We start from the raw sequence: 25073 nt of genomic DNA, 5'->3' as shown, positions 1-25073 counted from the left end.
ACAAGCCAGGAATCTATAAAGAAGTATGAAATAATCTGGATTTGTCAAAATAGACAGGTGAAGACATGAGCTGTACATTCAAGGAGGAGCAAAGCACAATAGGGATGAAACCATGACAATGTTTGTTATGGGGAAAGGCAAATGTTCTGGAGGACTTGCCAGGGAGGGTCAGGGGAAGCTGCTCAGGGGCTGGGGTGCTTCTCTGCTTTACTGTCTGTCTTAGGCTCCTTGGAAGGCATTGCCTGGCCTTCAGATGAATGTATTGTGCTGTGACGTGATCATCTCAGTTTGAAAGCACAGAGGACACTATAATTCTATAAACAGTACTCTTTGTTACTATTTTTTCCTTCTCTTGTTCTGGCCACTGTTGCTACTGCCTCCTTTTCCTCTCTTGGGTTATTGATGGTATTAATCTATCCAAGGAGAGCACAGAACTACTAACTGCTTCCTTGGTGACAATGTAACAGACGTTCAAAGAAATATACAGATATGCAAATGTAAAATGACAAATCTTGGTATATTTTATTCATTTTAATAATTTTTAGTGCAAGTTGATCTGATAAACCTGTCTAGTAATAGCAGATTAATCATTTTTCAATTCTAAGGGAAAGAAAGGTCAAGAATCATTTGACTGTAATTGTTAATTTATATACAATAATAGCATATGTTAAAAGAAACTGTATCTATAGTCTTCCATGGAGAAACAAAAGAAGATAAAACAAAACAATGCATTGCATGACAGTATGGCCAGAAAAAGAGCTGCGGCAATTATGATGCCCTTGGTCCCAGCAAAGGTGGTTACTGCCTCCAGCTCTCTCACTGCCAGCTCTGCTCTCCCACTAAGGATGGCGGGTGGGGTGGGAAGATAAGTTCTCCTCATGCCTTGCCTGGAAGTCACGTGGAGAATTTCCAGTGGGAAGCTGTTTGGCAGCGATGGAAGTTTATGGATCAAGTGTGTGAGCCAGCAAGAAGATGATGGGTAAGTCTAAAAATGTCTGCACAAAATATGCAAGCCAAAGTACATATACACAGAAGAGGGAATGCAGTACTGCGGATGGATAAACAGTAGAAGACCGAAGTAGCTGCATAAACATTACTGGAAATCCTCAGGCCTGTACAGAAAGGAACACAAGGGCACGTTGATACTTGAAGGCTACATGCGTGCTGAGGTCTGAGCCCTGTTACTAGCACTGAGATCTTAGGGATCAGTTTAACAGGTCACTTTATAGCTGTTACTGTCCTTTCTTATCTGTCCTGGATGTACCGTGAAAGGCAAGGATCACATCTGCCAGACCCCAGTCAAAGTCCAGGCTACCACAGGGCTTTCCAACTCGCTTGACATGCATGGCTTAGGGAACTGAATTAAACTCTCAGTTAGCACAGTGATGGAGGATAAGGCATGGTTCAGCTTGCCTTTGGGTTAGGCAGTTTGAGTCAGCTCAGTCAAGTTGGCCGGACAGAAGCATCTGTGTTATATCATTTGAGCCATCTCATGTCACCTCTTGTATGTCTTCTGAGATATCTCATGTGGCCTCACGTGCCATGTCAGATGTGACAGCCCTGTGCAGATCCTGGCTGTTTGTAGTGCCTGTGGTGTCTCAAACAGCATAGGCATCAGGATTTCATTCCTTGTGAGTGTGAGGCTCCACTGACTGCATGGACCTCCTGTCTGCTATGCTCACAGCTTAAGGATCTAAAGATACAACATATAGGCTTTTACATTCAGGTTTCTTAGTCTTGAACTGCTTACCTAACCAGGCACATTCGGAGAAGATTCCTTGTAGCTACTTCTATCCACACAAGGGAAAAGAGAGTTTTTTTAATCAAATTTTATCAAGTTTGAGGAAGATCACATGGCTGGATTGGATAGGTTTTTGTCTTGAAACATTTATTACCAACAAATGACTCACATATGTTGGGTTTTTTTTTTGTTTTTTTGTTTTTTTGTTTTTTTAAGTAACATTTGAAACTGTAACAGACCCTAAAGCTTTCTCTGCCACTAGACATCAGAGAGTTTATTTCAAACATTTGACAACGAAGGCTAGCAAAGAAGAATTTTTTTTTTTTAAGTAGTAGTTATTGCTTTTATTATTTGAGAAGCTGGCTGGAAAAAATCACCAAATTAAACTGGAAGCTAAACAATTCAGCAATTTTCAGTCTATTTTTTCAGTTCTTGGAGCAGTTCTAATTACCCCTTTGGAGACAGCTCTTAGGGACCAAAATCTATTGCTTGTGCACAAAATCAGGCAAACCCAGACCCAATCTCTAAAAATTTACAGCCTGACTAAAATCCTAATCCAGCAAACCACTTAGTCACTGCCTTTACAGCAAGTGTTTAAATAGCTGCAGGCTCTTAGAGCCATGCCCCAGTAGATGCACTGAGTGAATATAAAATACTCTTGTTGCTTTCTGACTTTTGCCAGAGTTTCCATAAATTGTACAGGCACAGAGCTTGGGAACACAAGAGCTAAAATTCTAAACAGTCTTTTTATACATACAGGCGTACATGCTAGATATGTATACAAATACATATAGATGTACGTAGACATATATATCTAATTACAAAGCCTGCACAAATGCTGGAAATCTTAGTCACTGCTGTGAACTGAAAAGGTCACTCAAGCTGCATGAATTCAGAGAATTTGCTCTGGGGAGAGAGATTGGAGCTGTCAGCCAATATAGCTGCCCAAGTATGGGAAAATAATTCTGGAATAATTTTTTGAATAGGGATGAGCCTCAACAGCAAGCCATAGAGCCAAACTATCTCAAATGTAGCAGAGCTTGAAACTGAGTTATAGACTGATTCCTTCGCAGGGAAACAGTCATCCATCCTCTAGAAGGAGGATCTAGTCATAGTACTGGGTAGGAGCAATATCTCTGACTTTCACCCTCCCAAAAAGGTCATTCATTAAAATAGCTGTCAGCTCCATGCTATGTGCTTTTTGTGTGTGTGTGCGTGTGCGTGCATCGCTGTTACTGACAAAAGATAAGAGGGATCAGATATACAAATGATATCAGATATACAAACATGGTCATTTAATTCTCACCTGGATGACCCTTTAGCCATCACTCTGGCATCAACATGTGCATGAGTTTTCCTCCATGTGTGATGGCTCTTTCCAGTCCTTAGTGAAATTTAGACCAATTTCTCAGGATTACAGATGAAATCACCTTTTAGCCACCCTTGGATAAGTTTGACTCAAGATGACAATGTTTGTAGAATACATTAGTAAGCAGTCATTACAGGAGCCTCTGCTCACCCATCCCTCCTCAGAGTAAGGTGTGTGGCATCACTGGGAGGACAGAGGGAGGCAAATAAGCCGTCTCCTTAGGAAGGTGATTGCAGATACAGGAGGGCGAGGAGAAAACCCTCAAAGGACTAAAGGAGTGCAGGAGAGTGGGTGAGGCAGATGTCCCTGTGAGGTACCTGTGAGGCTCAGTGGAGTTATTTGTAACAGCTGAAGCCCATTACCAGTGACTGATACAGGTATGTCAACTGGAAAAGGATACTCAGTGTGTAGGTTAAGTTTTCTTGACATTTAATGTCCCAAGGCCACGGCCTGATGAGGTATAACTGTGGTAGTTGTAACATGTGTTTACCTACAAGGCACTGAGTACACTGGATAAAGACCTTTAAGGAATCTTCATTCAATTTTCTTCCTGTACTTTGTTTCCAGTTCTTCAAGATGCAGTGGTTGCCCTTGGCAACATTCTCTGGATTCTTCCCAAAATTTATGAAGACAAAATGGCATATCTGAGGACAAGCCAGTTTGGTCATTAAATAAACATTCTCTTTCTGTTCAGTGGCAGCATTTAAGCCACAAAAAGTCTTTTGCATGGGCGGCTTCCTGAGATTATTGTCATTTATTACCAAAGCTACTGGTGCTTGCAGCAGAAACTTGTGAAGCTCTGCTCCTGCAGCACAACCCATCTCAGAGCTCATCCTGGGACATACGTGGTCCTGCTACTCAAAGAACAAGAAAATCTTCATAAAAACACTTGATGAGATGATTCTCTTTGAACTTTGAAGTTATCCATTTAAAGAAAAAAATCCACACACACACAAATCTTAACTACTATAATTTTTTAAATTTCAAACTAGTTTGAAACATACTACCACACACAAAAAAAGAGGTTTTAAATGGACAGCAGCTTTATAGCTACCTTGGCAGAATGTTATATCTAAGTCATTCTTGAGTAGATGACCTACCATTACATAAGATTGTAGCCGACAAGCAACCTAACAAAAGTAGGAAGCTAAAAGAGCCATAAAATTCCACAACAAGTAAAAAATAGAGAGGAAGATCAAGAAAAAAATCATAATTATTATAAACGAATCCATAGCTCCATCTGCACAGTATTTAATCACAGCAAAGAGAGAAAATCAAACCCTTCAGACACTGATATTTTCAGGCAATAGATATATCTTGGCACCAGCATAGCTGGTATCTAATGAGTATCTAACTCTGTAGAACCTTGGCTATAAAACAACGTTTTCAAGAGCGTGGATGAAGAGGAGAGAAAACAAACACAATTTGCTTACAGGATGAGGAACGCCAGTAGGCACAGTATATGCAGAATATGGCACAGAGGTCAGAAAATATGTCCCCGAATTACATAAGCTGCCAATTTGAAAAATCAGTTTGAGTACAGCAATGTTGTAGAGGAGAAGTGATTTGAACCACGAACTTCTCAGTTCAAGCTAGCAAGGGGTTAACTCCTACACTAAGTAATTTTTCTAAAGGAATTTTACAAACAGTGTTGGCTTGAAAAAAAGGCACATACTCACAGTGCCAGTAACAGACATTCATACTTGTCAAAAAGGAAATGGAAACTTTCTCAGTAAGAGATATATAGCAGTGTAGCTAATCTTTGGATTTTGAACTTGATATGTTAAGATTAAAGTGTACTATTGTGGCATGGTCATGGCTTAGCCTCACTGGCAGTACAGTATGTCTTCACTCTCTTGATTTTGCAGTTTGTTATCATTTTTAACACTTTTATTTTAAAGGGGAGCAAAGTGTTTTCGCAAGAGCAAAATCACAAAAGAGATCAGTGCTCCAGAACCTCTAGTAACCTGTCTGCTCAGTGCTTGAAGAACCAGGGAGGGCTTAAAAAGGAATTCATATAGCCTTCTGGCCCGTCTTAATACTTCAGAAGGAAATTGATGAACGGAATTAGTTGCCTCTCACACAGCATTTAACTAACTATAGTGAAATGCAATACTCTAAATTTTACTACAGGGGAAGAGTCCTTTTTCAACCCAAATCACAGAATGACAGAATTGCAGGGGTTGAAATGGACCTCAAGAAATCATTGCGTCCAACCCCCCTGCTACAGCAGATACCCTACAGCAGGAGCCCAGATCTGGGCACATCAATCCCACATTTCCTGTTCAAAGCTGCCAAAAAAGCGGGAGAGTAGACACTGCTTCCAAAAGTGCCCACCTGTAAACTGACAGGAATTTCACTGCTGCTCTGGGAACAGTGACACTGAGTACTTCTAAACAGCGGCATCATGAAGAAAGCGTGTAGTGGTTAAACATCCTGACCGAGGTGTCAGCAGCCTCATGTCATTTGGGCTTTCCAACACCAGTACACTCAGAGAGGCAGAATCTGCCCTTTTTTCTCCAGAGCCCATTATGTGCACCCAGGTTAAAGTATCAGGTTTGCTACAAGGTTTGAACATGTGCTGCTGACCCAAGTAAAAACTAATCAATCAACGCAGTATTCACAGCTCTTTGAAATCGGGTTAGTGAACTTAGATTGTGAAGATAGATCTTTTTTTCCCATCCAGTAAAGACATACTCTGAAAGAGGGTGTTTTACTTTGTGCACTTGGTCTGGGGCTCTGGTCCTTCCCCAGGCTCTTACCCACTTAACACAAGCTTGTTCTTTTTCCACCCAAAAGCAAATGAGCAAGGCCATTTCTGCACAGACGAATGCATATGTTTGATTGAGATGTTTTAATAACAGCAGCCTTGGAATGTAAAGATAGCATGCCCAGCTCTATTTACATGAGAGGCTGAGGATGTAGAATATATTTACATGACATTACTGTAATAAGAAAGAGTAACTTTCCGTGTCTCTGAGCAATTCCCTTGCTTCTAGAATCCCTGAAGGAGGAATATAGCAAATGGGAATTTCAGAAAAGAGGATCCAGAGTAAAGAACACATGAAGAGAAGGCAGGATATATCTGAAAACCCAGGATGCCCATAAAATTCCTTATTTATATTTACCTGTATAATTACCACACTTCAACTTGTCAACATACTGTGTTCCTAATAGAGACGTTGCTATGAAATTAAGGCAAATGCATATATTATTTCTAATATATTATCATAGAATCATAGAATGCCCTGGGATGAAAAGGACCTCAAAGATCATCTAGTTTCAACCACCCTGCTATGTGCAGGGTCACTAATCACCAGACCAGGCTGCTCAGAGCCACATCCAGCCTGGCCTTGAATGCCTCCAGGAATGGGGCATCCACAACCTCCTTGGGCAACCTGTTCCAGTGTGTAATTATCATTATGTTTATTCATATACTGTGGTGTAATTTACTCAGATGTTAACTTCTGGATTTTCTCAGCATATGGGAACTGGATATAAGGGAAAAAAAAAAAAAAAAAGCCTGACTGTACATACCCATACACAAAACAAAATAATTTCAATTAAGCATGAAGCAACCTCCTCTGCTTGAGATGGAGAACAGCAGTAATGTGATCACTGCACTTCAGCTGGAAGACATTAGCAAAGCCAGGGAGCTCAGCATGCCTGAAGGAAGCAGGAGGACTGCCAAGGAAGCAAGTGCTCCTGTTCCAGCCTGCTGCAAAAACCCTGTCTGGTTTGGTGATACGTTCACCACAGTGGCCTTGGGCACCTTGTTCTGGTGAGAGAATCCAGTAATACATTTTAATTGTCTCTGTGGCTGTCAAGTTGTTTTAACTGTCACCTGCTGCACAAAATTTAAATCTTGCACTTTTGATAGGATAAAGGTGTTTGCAAGATAACAAGTGTTCCAAGACAGGGAAAAAATAACAAGATGATGGGAATGCAAAAGGAGCAAAATCTTCATCAGAATAAAGTGAGTTGCTTCAACCTAGATAAAGCTTACCTCTGTGTCCTCTAGAAGAGAAGAATGATGCTTGGCTGACAACAAAATGAAGAGAACACTGCAGACTGTTTGAGTGAATAATTAGCAATTTAAATTTTAAAATGGACAAGCACACAGCAGATGTTAAAGTGGGAGCCATTTTGAATATGCTTTGATTTCCTAGCATGCTGTCTTTATTTGGAGAATAGTTTTTTGCAGTCTGAATCTAAGTTAATGACACTTCATAACTTTTTTCTTCATTTTAGCTTTACAGTTAACTAGCAATGTGTGTAACACAACCAAATTCTTATAAAAGCCCAAGAGGGGGACAGCCTGTATTGTCCTGACTGACTGCTGGCTTAATAGAGACCAGCTGTTATTTCAATAAAGGTACTGAGGAATATACAGACTGTGAAAAAGAGACGTCCAAGTAACAAGAACTGACTTATGTCTGTAACTGGTCTCATTTATTCATGTAAAGATTGGTGATGTTGCAAGAGGAAATGCTCAAAGGTCTGGCCTCAAGCTCTCGGCGTCAAAAAGTGTCAAGCTCCAAGAATACCTTTAACAATCAATTCTAATTGAAATATGCAGCTCTGCCGCCAGGTCCCCATAGCAGTTACAAGGGGGCTCAGTTCAATCACCTTCGGTGAGAGTTTGTAGGGAGCCTGGGTTGTAGACTCCCCAGTTCCGCTAGCAGGAGGCTCCTGCACAGCCCCTGAGAATAACCACAAAAGGAGCAAACAGAAAAGGCTCATGTCAGCCTAAACTGAACTTATGGGCAATCTGGAGCCCATAAGGCATGTCAGGGTGGTGACTGACAGCTTAGTTCAAAGTAGAGCTAGTCAGCCCTGTATGGACCAGGAGGCTTCTTTCAGGCTGCAGCTTAGCCAGCTCTTGATTGCTCCAGATGATTCCAGACTCACAGGGCTGCAAAACACTATGCTGGGGAGTTCAGAGCAAAACCTGACCTTCAGAGAGCCTACAGGCCATCTCCTTTCACTGCAAGCCTCACTTTTACCTATTTCCCTAACCAGGTATGCCCCATCCAGCACCAGCAGGCAAGGATCTGCAACCCTGATCCAGGTACACCTGGTCTTGAGTGCATGGCCACAGAGCATAGGCAAAAAGTGAGGGAAAATTTTCCATCCAACCAAGAACTCAGCATGTGGAGCAGCTGGTGAGCCACAGTCACACATCTCTAAGTGTTCTGGCTTGTTGCTGATGTACACCTCTATCATATGCCCTCCTTTGAAATGATTTTCTCTATAAACAGTGTCTTTACTCCTTGCAGAAAGGATAGTGTAATTTACAAATGAAGCTACGCCTGCTTCCATAAAAAAATCAATCCTTGACCACAGTGGCTGTCTCAAAATGGCTGCTACTGCATATGCTCACATCTTCCCACAGTCTGCAAATTCATTGAGCAACTTACTATGTTTACAATGGGATTCAGAAAAACTTGGGGAAGGTGCGAGCTTTTTTTGATGCATGGGCTGTAGCTACACTGCTGATTGACGTTTTGTTACAAGCCTTTGTTTTCCAGGGGGTATGAATGTGTCTCTGGATGTGCAGTTGAGGGGGATTAGATTTGAATTCCACACCCAAGCTTGTTTTATCTTTCATCTCCTTCACGCAGAAGCAAATGGGAATTGTGGGAACTGTCGCTATTGCGTAAGCTATATTTCTTCCCCTTCTCTTACATATGCAAATTCCTCTCCCGTATGTAGAAGCTGAGGTACACATTAAGCAAAATCTCCTTTAGAGACTTGTCAAGAAAGGCTTGGATTACAGTCCTGCAAGAATGTTTAAAAACAGCAGCAGCATTCCCAGATTCCTTCTTCAGAGTCTGTGCAACCAATAAATGGAGCTTTAAACTCACACTGAAAACCAATACAATTTGTTTGTTGATATAGTTACCGTCATCTGCAGTTGTATAATTTATTATCGCCTACTGCTGCTAGGGATAATAAAAGAGTGAGTGGGTTTTGCGACGTGAGTAAAACATGAGCACAAAATCTCCACTGGAAATACTGAGTCACTTAATAAACATGTAGACCACAAAATTCGTTATACATTATTCATTATACAGGTTACAGATGGGTCTGAAATGGAGGAGTCTGCTTAGGTTTGTGTGCACGTAGACATTTGTGAGTCTGGACTTGAGCAGCGAGGAAGAGTGTCTGTGTCTGGACAGGAGATCAGCTCCTTTCTAAAAGTAGAGGCCAGAAAGAAATTTTGGATGTGCTGGACAATAGTGCAACTACCTCCAGGCCCAGCAGCCTGCAGTTTTATAGGCTTTGGCTGATCTCCAGCGTAAATGTTGTTAAAGACATTGTCTAAGCAATAGTGATCTTGGGTGCCTGTATTCTTATAAACAGCAGATAAAAGACCCAAGATATCACAGCTTCTCTCAAACTCTGGTGTCTACCTCCAGTGCAGCAGCAGAGGTTTGGACCACGCAACCTGGTTTCCTGGCAGCAAAGCAGATCAGGGCAGTAGTGGTACATCCACAGGGTAATTTGTTTTAGCCCTGCAGTTTATGTCAGCCAGACAGGAGCAGATCAAAAAGACTGCAGGCAGCTTTAAGGGACCTATCCTGCCTTAAAGACAGAGCCTCAGCAGCACTCAACAGAAAAAGCAACGCAACTCTGAGGTCAGGCTTCATGCCTTTGGCACTTGTTTTAGACCGCTGGGAGGAGAGAAGCACCTGCAAAGTGAAATGCAAGGAGCATTAGAGATGCAGAGGCACCACAGACGTGCTTCTGAAAGTAGGTTCTGCCTACTTCTGCCTCCAGAGCAGGAAGGGCAGTGCCCTGCCTTGGCCTTCTTCTCAGCTGGTGCACTCACCTAACCCAAAAGAAGCAGCACAATTCACCTTTGCAAGACTGGAAACTCCTCACCTGCTTAGCAAGGAAAAAAAAAAAAAAAAAAACTTTGAAGATTATGTGCAGCTGTGCCAACTGATGACACCTGTGATAACATGAATACTGACTTTGCATTTGAAGTGCATTTTTTTAGGAGAAATACTTTTTTTTAGGAAATTGGTGTTCAGTGCAAGTCTGAAAGCTAGCCCTGCATATGTTTTAGGGGGAAAAACAGGAGGACCTGTTGGAGATCTACTTTTACCAAGTAAGCCCCACTGCTTTGCTCATTTTTTTTTCAGCTGTGGACCACAAGTATTGACTCCCTTGGGACAAGATGGCACTCGCAGATTTGGCCTTTGCAGCAGAACTGACAGACATAACTGTAATTCCCCCAGACTGAAGCCTTTATTTGTTTCTCACTTTCTGCTGCTGTATTGGAGATGGCTCATTAATAGTGATTTCCAGGAAAGGCTCTGCAGTCACATTTTTTTTCATTGCATAAGTCCTTAGATGTGTCTCCATCATTAAACATGTTCCATCAGTCTCTCTTTTTTCATAAATGGCCATACTGTGCTGTAGTTCAAATCTCTAGACAGGTTGTTTTAATCAAATGGGCAAAATGCTTAATGGCAGCCTTTGTACTATTCTTCGCAAACACTCTGGGTCTGACATTTAGACTAAAGCCTACCCAGCTTACAAACACAAGGGCATTTAAGTTCAGATACCAAAGCATGGTTGTACACTCCATCTGCAATCCCTTTTGTGCAGTTGTCAGTGTGCCTACAAAATGCCAGTCAAAAATATATGACCACCATCTTACCTAGAAATCATGTTACAGGCATTCTAATTTTCAATGCATTTTACACTCTTTCCCACCTCTTGAAAAGCCACTCTACTCATTTGCAGTTGACAACACATCTATCCAAATCCAATTCTACAGCAGTTTCCTAGGTAACTAGCACTTTGGCACAGAGAAGCTCTACACGGTAGAATGAGCCAAAACACCCGTTAGCATTTCCATGTCTTTTCAATCCTTCTGAAACTTGCAAAGATACCAAAAAAAAAAAAAAAAAAATCACATAAGAATTAAAAACAATCAACAAAACAGCAAGAAAGCAAGGTATGCTCAGCTGCTAAGTTTAATTTTCAACCAGGAAATTTTGCATCCGCCAAAAATTAACTCACATTTGGAGACAAGAACCATCTCAGAGCTTAAAGCATTTCCCAAGGGTTTGACCACTTCATATTATCATCACAGATCCCAAACACCTTTCTGGGCTCTGAGTCATGCCTGTAGCATGGGCAGCTCATTCTGAACCATGCTAGAAGTTAACGGTTTGAGTCTCTGCACTCCCAGCCTCTTTCACCACAGCCAGCCTCCAGCAGGATATTACAAGAGTAGGACCATTATCTCCAACATATTGTGGATTCTGAAGGAGGAGTTTCCTCAGATTGCCATTAGTGACCATTAGTGAAGGGCAATGATAGCTCTTATCTCTTTTATTGGCCGTAGGGCTGCAGTCCCCACAGTGGGACTGGTATCTAGAGGTCTGTGATGGAGGAATTGCAGTGACAGAAGGTGAAGGGTGACTCCCGAGTTTTCTCTTGCCTTGCTCTCCCTGCCAGCAACAGAAGCCTGTTCAGCAGCACAGTTGTGGTTGTGGCATCTGTGGAGAGGGAGAATGCATTTCCTTTTTTTGTGTGCAAGAAAAATGCAAATCCTTGTCCTCACCCAATAGCCACAGGTGGTGCATTTAAGCACTGGAAAAAAGCCACAGCCCGAAGCCACAATCATGTTGGAAAAGATTGGGCTGCAAAGCTGCACTGACAGCCCTCCTAGTATTAGCATATATACATACAGACAAAGATGATTGCTACCAAAAGGTAATTAAAGAGAGGGGAAGGAAACCTGGGAGTGGCTAGTATAAAATGCCCTAAAGGGGAGGAGTGGGTTCAGGAATGTGCATCTGAAGGGCTTGGTCCAGTGTCAATTTCGGCAAACGTGCCCTGCCGAATCTTGTCTGCATACACACAAAGCCAGCACAGCAGGCCTTCTCCTACCCTGCTCACAAGGAAGTGAGAGGGCTTCCCAACCGGAGGCTCCAGCTTGCAGGCAAGGCCTTCTGTTGTCTGCCCGCCATTGTGCTGCATTGCTGAAGGGCAGCATGTGCACAGCGGACTGGCGCAGAGTTCAAAAGAAGCAAGAGTTGCCTGCAGCTGTCCTCATCTCAGAGCACGTTACAGCACGTTAAAGGCTGCTGCAAACTATGCCAACCCCCAGTTAATCTCAAGAAGCTTTTCTGGCAACCACGCGTTGCCAGGAAATAAGGATATACCACTCATGTCCTCTGGAACAGCGTCTTCTCCAGGCGCTTGGGGGAAAATGCCAGGAACACCTTCTGGTGGTTCTGACTGGTTCAGGGATGTCTTGCACAGTGGGAACTTCAAGAGGCAGAAGTTGATAAGCAAGATTAAATTTAGGAAGCTTTGTGCTTTGACCTAGTGCCACAAAGTGCATCTGTCCTGCCCTGCTAACTAATTTGAGAGCTGATAGTTTTTACAGTTGCAGACTTCTGTGCAATTTCTGCTATGTTGAGTGATCACTTCCCTCATTTACCAGATCCTCTTTTCCAAAGTACAGCTGTCACTATCAGGGAACAACAAAGTGTGTTTCTGAAGCTCCAGTACTGTGCATCAAGCTCTCAGTCATACCCAGGTGAGTGCCATTCTTCTGGCTGGATTCCCCTTTGATTCCTAACAACTGGGTACCAACCCTAAAACATGGCCATCTGTTTTTCAACCCTGTGATTGGGGCAGTGAAGCTCTAGCACTGGGCTCAGGGCTCAGCCCTTGCACTTACACTGTGTCTGATAACTGGTGGCTGAGCTGTGAGACTCTCCATGCTTGGTCAGCTGGAGCCCTAATCCCAGAAAACCTGAGTTTGAGGATGTGGGAGAGCTAAAGGCATGAAGACCTTAATTGGCTCATTTGTAATTAAAACACCACCATAGTTAGAAGGGACCAAGAAAACACTTCTGTGTAATTCCCAGCTTCAGTTGGATGAAATTCAGTTGGAGAAATTCTCCTGATGTATCTAACGCTCAGTTTGATAGGAAAGTGACAAAGGTGAAGTGAAGGTTCACAACAGTTTAACAGCAAAAGCTGTGCTCAGAAAACAAAATAAGGATTGTCATTCCACCATACAGCAGCCTGACGTGGATCTCTCAGATCAGTCACTGCCAATGGGGACTATTTTTAACATTGCTTAGTGGAACCGTATGGATTTATGTGAGTCCACAGTCCATACTGAAACAAGGAAGACTGGTAAATACAATCACCATTTCTTTTCATGCATTAACAATTCCCCTTCAGAGAATCATGGAATCATTATGGTTGGAAAAGATCTCTAAGATCACCTAGTCACACCACCTACTTACCATCAACACTGCCCACTAAACCATGACCCTAAGTGCTACATCTACCTTTTTCTTAAACACCTCCAAAGACAGCGACTCCACCAGCTTCCTGTTCCAAAGTATTACCACTCTTTCAGGGAAAAAATGTTTCCCAATATCCAAACTGAAACTTCCTTGGTGCAACTTGAGGGCATTCCCTGTCGTCCTATTAGGTAGGAGAAGAGGCCAACCCCCACCTCGCCCCAACCTCCATTTAGGCAGATGTAGAGAGCTATAAGGTCCCCTTGAGCCTCCTCTTGTCCAGACTAAACATTTCCAGTTTCCTCTGCCACTCCTCATATTTTCTTACTTCAAAAGTTTGGGACTGCTTGGATAGCCATAACTTGAAACCAGCAAACAGACACAGCCAGCAATTGCAGAGCTTCACTTCAGCTGCAAATACACATTCAACACATGGAAAAAAAAAAACACTATTTTTTTTTTCCATACAAAAGCGTCTAATATAACAGATGTGAGTTTTTCCACGTTAAAGTGGAGACCTCTGTGATTCCTGCCATGCTGCACACCAGGCTTCACAACACTGGCTGGCGGTGGCACAGGTGCGTATCCCAAGGCCAGGACAGGCCCACGCTGGCCGTCAACCTCAACCAGACGAGACCAAGGGGGCGCAGAGCTGCGGCCCGCCGAGCCCATCACTCCCGCAGCCCGGCCGAGCTCAGCAGCTCCTCCTTCGGCCGGGTTCCTCCCGCGGTGCGGGAGCGCCCCCCGGCGGCGACCGGGGGAGCGGCGGGCTCAGGGCGAAGCGGCGGCGTTGGCTCCGCGCGGCCCGCGGCGCTGCGGCGCCCCCATGCGGCCTGCCGGTGCCCCAGGAACGCATCGGGAGGAATCGTTACCAAATCCAACAGGTGCTCCCTGGAGACGGCAGACGCTGCTGTGAGGCGGTATCGGACAACAGGGAATGGGAGAACAAGGCTGAGATTAGTGCTGCGGGAGATAGCGGCCTCGGGAACAAAAGGAGTGGGAGGTTAAGCCCTGAGGAGCTGCTCACAGCCATGGAAACGTGTCTCTTTCTGCTCATTTACATGTGGGGATTTGTTTTATGGAGGATTTGAATGACATAACAGAAATCTAGCAAGGAAGGCTGTTTGTATAAAGAAATGTAAGGGTTATATAGACAGCACAGCCACAGCCTCTGGTGGGAATGCAATTTGATGCTGTTTCAAACCAATGAACAATGAAAATTGTTTTCTCCTTTTTATCTTTTAATGCACAGAAGAAATGCCAAAGGCCTGAGTTGTTTTGTTTTGGCTTTTAACATGAATGGTTTGGTAATTCTAGCCTGTTCCACCAAGAGGCTTGGGAATTAAGAGCTCCATTGCAGCACCTGAGAAGAGCAACTGAGAGCTGGTAGCAGGTACCAAACTGCACCAAACTGCCTTTTAGGTGCAATGGGCAGGGAAGGGTGAGAGGAGGAAACCAGAACGTCTGGCCTCCTGTAGGAGAGCAGATAGTGTGCTTAGCTGTAGTGAGAAAGAGGATCTCCCTGAGCTCTTCTCCAGACTGAACAATCCCAGTTCCCTCAACTGCTCCCCATAAGACTTGTGCTCCAGACCTCTCAACAGCTTTGTTGCCCCACTCTGGACACACCCCAGGGCCTCAATGTCTTTCTTGTAGTGAGAGGCCCAAGATTGAACACAGTACTTGAGGTGAAGCTGCACCAGACCTGAGTACAGGGGGACAATCACCCCCCTGTTCCTGCTGGCTGCACTATTTCTGATACAAACCAGAATCCCATTGGCCTTGGCTACCTGAGCACCCTGCTGGCTCATGTCCAGCCAGCTGCATGTAACACATCCAAATCCTTTCCCCCTGTGCAGCTTCACAGCCACTATGCCTCAAGCCTGGAGTGATGCATGAGGTTGTTGTGACCGAAGTGCAGGACAAGGCACTTGGCCTCAGCCCATTGATCCAGCCTACCTGGCTCTCTCTGTAGGGCCCTCATACCCTCACGCATATCCATAGAATAATCCCTATTCCCAGCAATTACAACCACTACATGCCATCTGAGACTGGATGTAAAACAAGTTGAAGATTATTTGTGTCACCAACTTTGTTTTCCTCTTCTCCTTAACTCCTGCAGAGTTTTATCAGAGAGGAAAATGACACATCATCTCATCTTTTTTTTTTTTTTTTTCAAAAAGATGTACTGTAGCCACCAGAGATTCTGTTGCCCATACTGAGATACTGAACTTGGGCCACATCCTTTGACCAACTAGGCAGACACCCACTGATATCTGCAAGGCTTTTCAGGGGTTGGCCCAAATTTCCTCAGCCACTACACTTCTTTTTGAAGCTCTCAGTTGAAAAGACAGGACCTGAACGGGTATGTCTTGCAGTGTTTTTTTTCTTTCTTTCTTTCTTTCTTTTTTTTTTTTTTTCTTTTTCCATGAGTGTTCTTAATTTCCCCAAGTGAACAGAGGCACCATTTTCTTCCTTCCCTTCTCTCTCACTATGCTCCTCAAAATCTTACCCCCATCCTCTCTGAAGATCTCCAGATCTGGCACATTGGTAACCCATTACAGAGCACCTGACTGCTTTACCATCCTAGCCAGGGCTTCACAAGGGCTGATACAACTTTTATCTTCCGCAATGCAGCTCTGAGCTTAAAATTAAATACACCCCATACATCCCCTTGAAATTAAGCTCGCAGTTATTGCAAGCAACAGATCATCTCCAAAGAGAAAAGCTTGGACAAGCTGTATATACCAAAGCTCCCATTTACAGAAGGTTCATTTTTGTTCAAAACTCCATAGCATCAGTCACCCACAGACATCCAGCCCACCTAACCTGAAGGGTAAGAGGGATATCTAGAAACTTGTTTTAACTTCAGACTCTTCTGTATGTTATTCAGTGACAGCTGCATTTTCAGTCATTCACAACCTAAACAGGGTTGGCATGCAAATTGTTTTGAAGCCCTGCCTTTTTACTGTAGTTGTCATTATTTTCTTTTGTGCTGTCTGTTCATTCCTGTGCATTCAAGGGATTGGTGGCTTAGTCTGATACTGTCACCATGGGAGAAACACTGCAGTTCCTAAAACTGGAGGCTGAAGTTCTTGGGACCCTCTTGCTCTAAGGAGCAGCAGGAGAAGTGGAGGTTGCTGCTCCTGGCTTCTAATAGATACCACTTAGTAACTAAATATTTAGAAAACAATCCCCCTCCTGACCTTCCCTCACTTTTTGCATTAATGCAAATAATAATTGGTCTTTATTCTTATGTGCTAGTGTAACATTGTCATGTTCACACTGCCTATGGACAGCGTTTCTGCAGTCTGTAAATATGTGTACTAAAACTTATTTCCTCTTTTTGTTTTGTTTTGTTTTGTTTTACAATATTTGTTAGATTTGCAAATCTTGATTTTGGGAGGATCAATAGTGCGACAAGATTTCTTAAAGCACCTAGAACTGTCTTACTGAACTCTGTATGATTATGCAAACTGTATGATTATGGGATGATTCCATCTTCTAGCAAATGAAGGAAAAGAAGGTTATTAGGAGTAGTCAACATGGATTCACCACAGGGAAATCTTGCTTGACCAATCTGGTGGCCTTCCATGATGTCATCACTGGCTGAGTAGATGGGGCTAGAGCAGTGTCTGTTGTGTACCTTGACTTCAACATGGCTTTTGACACTCAGTAGGAGGTATGGGACACACAAGTGGACAGTGAGGTGGATTGAGAACTGGCTGAATGGCAGAACTCAGAGGGTTGGGATCAATGGTATATAGAATGGTTGGAGGCCTGTAACTAGCGGGATCAGTGCTGGGTCTGATCTTGTTCAGCTTCTTCTCAGTGACCTGGATTGAAAGGATGGATTTCACCCTCAGCAAGTTTGCTGATGATACAAAGCTGGGAGGAGTGAATGGCACACAGAAGGCTGTGCTGCCATTCAGCAAGACTAGGACAGCATGGAAAGCTGGGTGGACAGGAACTTGCGAGGTTCATCAAAGGCAACTGCAGTTCTGCACCTGGGGAGGAATAACTGCACACACCTGTACAGGTTAGGGGCTGGAAAGGAGCTCTGCAGAGAAGAACCTGGGTGTCCTAGTGGACAACAGGTTGGCCATGAGCCAGCTGTATGCCCTTGTGGCCAAGAGGGCCAATGGGATCCTAGGGTGCACTAAAAAGTGCGTGGCCAGCAGGTCAAGGGAGGTGATCCTCCCCCTCTACTCTGTCCTAGTGAGGTCACATTAGTCTAAATGTCTGCTGTGTCCAGTTCTGGGCTCCTCAGTCCAAGAAAGAAGGGGGATTTGTAAAGAGAGTTCTGTGGAGGGCCACAGAGACAATGAGGGGCCTGGAGCATAGCTCTTATAAGGAATGGCTGAGTGACCTGGGACTGTCCAGTCTTGAGAAGAGATCTCTTCAATGCTTATAAATATCTAATGGGTTGGAGTCAAGTGGATGAGGACGGGGTCTTTTCAGTGGTGCACAGCGATAAGACAAGGGGCAATGGGCAGAAAGCGGAACATACAAAGTTCCATACCAACATGAGGAAAAACTTCTTTACAATGAGGGTGACAGAACATTGGAACAGGCTGCCCAGGAATGTGGAATCTCCTTCTCTGGAGATATTCAAAGTCTGCCTGGACACTTTCCCACCTGGACAAATTGTAGAGTACCTGCTTTAGCAAGCGGGTTAGACTTGATGATCACCAAAGGTCCCTTCCAGTATCTATGATTCTGTGATTCTACCAGTGAGTGCTGTGGCATATACAACATTATTCTGTTTAGATCTGTCACCAAACAGCCTAGGCAAGTAAGACCAGACAACAGTGACTAAAGACAAAGTGGAAATACAGAGGTAAAAGTGATGCCTGGAGAGTGTGATACTGGGGCACGAAACATCATCTGCACAAGTGACTTTCAATCAACTCTTTGGGTTGACAACTGCAGGACAAGGGGAAATGGTTTTAAGTTGAGGGAGGGGAGATTTAGGTTGGATGTCAGGGGGAAAGTTCTTTACAGAGAGAGTGGTGAGGTGCTGGCACAGGCTGCCCAGAGAGGTTGTGGATGCCCCGTCCCTGGAGGCGTTCAAGGCCAGGTTGGATGGGGCCTTGGGCAGCCTGGTCTAGTATTAAATGGGGAGGTTGGTGGCCCTGCATGTGTCAGGGAGGTTGAAGATTCATGATCCTTGAGGTCCCTTCCAACCCTGTCCATTCTGTGATTCTGTGACTTTCTGAATAGAGGATTGCACAAATTGAAGAAAACAGCAGTATCCTGCTTAGGTGTGTAGCTCAGGAATTCTGTCTGTAGCTGAAATGTAACGAAGTTTAGTGTGGAGGATGTTGCTTCCTGATACTTTCCAGTGAAAAAAAGGACAGGAAAATGTGACAGTTATATCATTTCAGTATCTGAGCACCTCACAACTATTTTTTCCATGTGTAAATTCTGCTCTTTCCATATATATATGATATCTCTGAAATATGGAATTGAATCATCACAAAATCCGGGTACAGAGACCTGGGTTCTCAAAGTCACCCAGAAACCTGCATCCCGCTGATATAAATGAGAAGAAAAAGTGAAAAAGACTCTTCAACTAAATGAATTGTTGCAGATATACTAAAAATCCATGCAGACGTGCAGACAGTGATATCACAAAGTCTTTCACTGTGTATCCACCGTTTTACCAAGTGGGCCAATACTGATTCCTAACTGTACTTTAGAAGGACTTCATAATTGTAAAATACGTGAAAGAAAAGCAATCAGAATGAGTAATTCCTAGTTGTCCTAGGAACACGATAGTAATGAACTGCTGCTCATAACTTCTTTTTCAAGGTAATTTTCTCTGAGGCCACCCATGGGATTCTGTGAAAGCCTTAGTTGACTGACTCATTTTAACAGACCAGACAGCTGCTGAAATCTCTAAAAAACTCAGCTCTTAAGGATTCATTTCTTGTATTAGAAGAGACAGGTGAGTACAGATCTGTAATATTTGCTTTACCTGAATTGCAATATTGTAGTCTATGGATTCTGTCAACTTTTTACCCTCTCCCCCAGTTGCTGCTAGTGTCTAGCTTTAGACACTTTGACTCAATAAGGCAGAATGTCCAAGATTTTATGTTCTAATACACAATTACGTCTTCAAAGCATGCTCGCTTCTAGAAAATACCCCACAAAGGGTCATTTCATTAGACACCTGTTTGTGCTTTCAGGAGCTAGATCACTGTCAGCATGTATGCTCTTGAAGGAGTGGGAGCAGCTTCTCTTCCTATATCTGGCACCTCAGGTAGGACAAACTTGGATCATAAACTCAGAACATAGATCTACATGACATGCCTGCAACATATACCCTTCACAACCATGGCATTTAACAATTCTGAGCATACAGAGTCATCCACACAGAACCTGAGAAAATACTTACGTGATGTGAGCAACTTGATCTAGTAGGTGCCCCTGTCCATGGCAGAGAGGTTGAACTAAATGGTGCTCCCAATCCAAACCATTCTATGATTTGTTTTCCTCCTAGAGAGACTTGGCAGACCTGGAAATAAGGAATTAATCAAGAACCTTGTTATACTTGGTAGACTTTGGTGGCATTCTTAATCACATGAGATGGTCAGAGGACTCACCTCCTGATTTGAGAAACCACGTCCTTTTACAACAATCTGCTTTATTGCAAATTACTTTATTCTGTGTTAGCAGAATTATACTGTAGTAACATACAGGGAATACCAGTAGCTTTAAAGAAAGAACAATTTTGTTGTCTGGGATGAATTTCTTCATTTATGGCAAAAGAAGAGGATGAGGCACACAGTTCTTCTTTCATGGAGTGAAGTGGGCTATGGACAGTGGAGCTACAACTCCTTAGAAGCAGAAAGCAGCCATAATAGAGAAGCAGATTTCGTATGAGTCACTTGTCATTGGTAGAATCCTGAAGGCACAGAACAAGGCACTGAAGATCCACTTGGAAATTTTCTTTGTTTTAGAAACACTGAATCATAGTATTCTTATAATCATAGAATGGTTTGAGTTGGAAGAGCACTTAAGAATTATCTGGTTCCAGTCCCTGCTATGAGCAGGGGCACCTTCCACTGGACCAGTTTCTCAAAGCCCTATCCAGCCTGGCCTTGAACATCTCCAGGGCTGGGCACCCACAACTTCTCTGGGCAGCCTGTTCCAGTGCCTCATCACCCTCTGAGTGAAGATTTTCTTCCTAAGATCTATTCTAAATCTCCTCTCTTTTAGTTTATAACTATTACCTCTTGTCCTATCACTGCAGCCCCTGATAAACAACCCCTCCCCATCTTTCTGGTAAGCCCCCTTTAACTACTGGAAGGCTGCTATAAAGTCACCCTGAAGCCTTCTCTGCTCCAAGCTGACCAATCTGAAATCTCTATCCTAGGCTGAAATCAACTTCTGGGACTGTCATTTGTCAGTGAAAATAGGCAACAAAAATGCATATATCATTATTCTGGAAATTACATAGGAAGGAGATCAAGAAGCTCTGGATTGTCCTACCCACTCAGAACAGTTCTGATGGCTCTCTGTCTAACAGCAACTAGCAATGAGTTTTTAAAAGGCAACAGCCCTTGGAAAAGAAGATCAGCATGTAACTTATTTGTCTACTGCAGTCTACTGCTTCTGTCCTGAATTCTTTGCATGTGTGAGCCCTGTTCATCAGAAACACCAAAAATGATATAGTTCAGTATGTTGGGCTCTTTTTGATGTTACATTTTCTATGCTCTAGGGGGAATAAGAAATGCTAAATTTTACTTATTAATAAGGATCAGCATGGGAAAGATCTCCTAGCACTGGACACTAAGTCATGAGATTTATGAAAGCAGTCTTTTTGCAACGGTATGACAAATTCTATACGTAAACAGATCACTCCCACCCCACAGAAGCAGAGATATAACATGCCTTTTGTTCAGAGATTACCATGTTTAATTATTCTTTTTTTTTTTTTTTTCAATAGCTTAATCATGTATTCAGTTAAATAAAGTAATAAACAAAAGTGTTTGAAGTGAGGCAATATTGTCTTTATGTTATTTTTCAGTTGTGATCAGGTATCCGTGGGACATGGAAAACTAAAATCAAACAACATACATCATCTTTAATTCTCTAACAAAATTTAGTGCCAAATTCTGCTCTCAGGTATGTTTCTATAAAGCAGGATCCATCGTGGCATGACAGAACAACGGCATATTTCTGGGTTTAGAAAGGGCAAAAGGTAAGAAGTTGTTCTCACCTCTTAAAGGCTCGGCCCACACCAAACACTGAGCTGACATGCACCATCCCGCTGACCTGGTGCGAGCAGGTGCAGCAACACTCATTGCAAATAAACTGATCAGATTTCACCAGATTGCAATTTGGCTAAGTGACTTTAATTGGCCTGCTTCAGTAACTGAGAGCACAGTTTGGCTCCTTTCACGGTGAGAAGGCAGCCAACCAAACACAACTTTCACCAGGCCCCAGATTCTGGTCCCAGATTTCAACATACACTATTACATCGATCAAACGAACCATAGAAGTTACTTATCATTTTACTGTTCCTTAACACATTTCACACAGTCCTGCAGCGAGCAGAATCACAGGTGAACCTCAGAACATACAGAGAGCACAACTACTACACTGGACATGAAAAGGAAATTTTATTAAACATGTTTACATAATATGAGTTGGAAGTTCATTTAAAAGCACAGGGGAGTGTTAAGACAAGTGGTCAGAATAGAAAGTTACTATCGAATTATAACTAGTTGGTTTTTGGCCACTAAGACAGAACAGGATCTAGTAGTAGTGCACCAATGCTTGAGTTCTTCCTGCTCAGCAGGTCGAGCAGTACCAATCTGTGCCCTATGGAAGGATGGGCAGAGTAATTCCAACGTGTTGAGTAATAATAAATAGTTCACTTGGTGCAGGCAGTATGTCTATGAGTTAAAACCTAGTGTGTACACAGTTTCTACATGTGTTACAACCCCACAGTAGGAATCTACACCAAAATATTTATTAGAAGGAATTTGGTCCATACTACATCACGTTTTCCATAGGGTAAAAAATAAAGTCCATCTATAGACATTTAGCACCAGACTCACAGACCTAGCCTGGCTAAAACCTGCAAAATGTCTATAAGAAAAATGGATGGCTTAGATTTCTTGGTTACTTCAGTATTGTAATTACGAGCAAACTGTACAAGTACATGCAACATACAAGCTGGCCTATGTGGAACTAACATACATTATTAAATAACCTTTTTCATCTCTTTTTACAAAACGTGCATGCAGCTTTGAACAGTTCCAAGTCATGCTGCTCTATTTGTGTGACCACAAAATCGAATGGCCTGTAAAAGGAGGGGAAACATAACAATGCACCTGCAGAATCTGCAGTTTTTAGCACATTTACAGGATATCACAAGGGATTTCAAGGCCAAGAAGAACTCAAATGAATAAAAAGCAAATTGAAATTTGACTTTTTTCTCCAAAAAGTAAGATATCTTGCGTTAAAAAATCAAGCCTTGTGCTTGCATCAATCTCAAAGAAATGTAAACTAAAATTTGATAAAAACATTAGTAAGTGCAGAATATTTCAACTGGAATTTCCAGTGAAACACTGAACAACTCATACCATGCTCTATCCAGGGCAGACAGGTGTGTCTGAAGCGACACACGTGAGAGAAGCCTGGGTACAGCTGAAAGTGTCATATGCTCAATCCATTCCTGGTCAACGTTTTGGGAAGTCAAATATACATTTATACACAGAAACATAAGTATTCCCTCTCCATTTCTAGGAGGAAAACTGCATTACCAGTAACATATTCTATGTCAAAATTAAGAATAAAGCTGCTTTATACCAGTCCCCAGCATTAGTTGCAGAATTCTTCAAAATTCTTCCATGCAAAACATCATAAACATAAAAGTTAGTATATATAATGCAAACATATCTGCTTTTTACAAAGAAAAAGTGGCACTGTGATGATTAGTTACTTTTAAGAATATAACCTTGGTTGGTCATTTGTTCTGGGTTCCCACATGGGAGACTCTGAAGCACCAGAACCAAGAAATGATTTGAACGTGCTGGAATCATAACTGGCTGCTGAACACTTTAACGATGCTTACAGAGATATGCTTCAGCCCTTTTTTTTTTGTTTGGTTTAGAAAAAGAAAGGAAGGGTCTCTGTTAGCGTTGTGAGGACTCCTACAAAACTAGCAGAATCACATGGCAAAAAACTAGTGGAAGTAACAAATACAGAAAAACTTCTGAAACACCAGGAAGTTAACACTGCTTGAGGGCTCTGTCAAAATGTGAAAAATACAATGTTGTTAACAGAGTGAGAGCTTCCAGTTTGGCTCATATTTGACTTAATTTGAATCTAAAGATCCCTCTCTCTCTCTCTCTTTTTTATTTTTGTAATATTTTTTTGTTTGGCTTTGAATCATTAAAAGCATCAGAGATAGACAGACAGTTTGGCTGTATGTTATATACTTTTGTTCCATCAATGTAAGCCGTCTCTTGACAAACAATTCAGACATATTTTTGGATAACTACTACAAGCAAAAACAGAAGTGATTGTCTCTCTCCAACAGTGTTTTTGATCGTGTGAATATCTGGTTCCAATCGTTATCCTGGGTGATGTTTTATTAGGCAGCACCTGCTTCTATGACCTAATGCAGGGAGGCCCAGTTGAACTTTCCAGAGACGACTGGGAAGCTCTGCGTGTCAAGGGAGTCAAGGTTGGATCCACTAGTGATGAAGGTGGGAATAATTTATACCAGCCTATTACCACACTGGACAGATCCAATTCCTCCAGAAGGATCTGGGCAACACCCATGAAGCATTTGTGATCCATTCGGCCATAGTCTCCCCAGACTATTACCTGTAAGAACATAAGATACAGGTTCAGCCTGGTTCAAAGAGCCATGCTCACTCCTGCTGTATATCACGATGTATATAGTAAGGAAAATGTTTTTCTTAAGGGTGAATGATTGCTTCCTCTTATGAGAGAACTTGATGGCAGGACAGGAGCAAGAGTCAACAAAAGAGAAATGTTTAATACAGACAGACATTTCACAGGTCGGAAATCACAAGCCATGAGGATGTGTTTGCTGATATTTAGAAAATTAAATACTTAGTGAGTTGGAATGGGTTTGCATATCTTAATTAAACTTAAGTAAACATACAAGCGCTTTACCAAAAGACTGCCTAAATTGGATTTTGGAAGGAACTGACCTGAAGGACTTTACCCTGTGGACTTTCATCAAAAACTAGTGTCTGTTGGTACAAAGGATCAAGGGTCTTCCGTGCAATTCTTGTCTTCTTCTTTGCTATACATGCTCCATTTTCCAATAAATAAACTTTGACATATGGAGCTGCAAACAAAACACCATTAATTTTATGTTTGGACTTAAAAACTTCTATGTTGCACATCTGAGCTGGAGGACAGATGCCATAAAAGGAAGATGAGTAGAAAGAACACGACATGCTATCTTTGTTGTATAGTCTGAATACAGTTACACTTGTTAAATAAATGACACAGACCACAAGGAACCCATTTCATTTTTATAACCCTTAAATTTAACGATCCAAGATGTTACTAATAACAATTCTGTTTCACTGTTTCATCTGTCATTCTAAAAACACTTTCCTTTACTAGGAATTAACTGTCTCTGATAGTTAAGCTGGAGTCACTATGTAGGGGTCAGAGA

General features: G+C 42.5%; 1 protein-coding gene across 2 annotated transcripts in view; it reads right to left on the bottom strand.

The window, feature by feature from the left end:
• Positions 1-21319: 21319 nt before the first annotated feature.
• RIMS1 (regulating synaptic membrane exocytosis 1) overlaps positions 21320-25073 on the bottom strand; it is a 184833-nt gene continuing 181079 nt past the window's right edge. For both annotated transcript variants that reach the window (XM_042879863.1, XM_042879852.1), the window contains 2 exons: positions 24598-24737; positions 21320-24244 (listed from right to left, as the gene is read on the bottom strand). In XM_042879863.1, the coding sequence (XP_042735797.1) occupies positions 24026-24244; positions 24598-24737 (359 nt within the window). In that variant the 3' untranslated portion in view covers positions 21320-24025. The remainder of the gene's footprint in view (positions 24245-24597; positions 24738-25073) is intronic.

Source organism: Lagopus leucura, unplaced genomic scaffold, assembly GCF_019238085.1.
Source record: "Lagopus leucura isolate 7727_CA_CO unplaced genomic scaffold, USGS_WTPT01 Super-Scaffold_73, whole genome shotgun sequence".
Lineage (NCBI taxonomy): Eukaryota > Metazoa > Chordata > Aves > Galliformes > Phasianidae > Lagopus > Lagopus leucura.
Note: the sequence above shows the minus strand (reverse complement) of the source record. Positions and strands in the feature narration are given on the sequence as shown.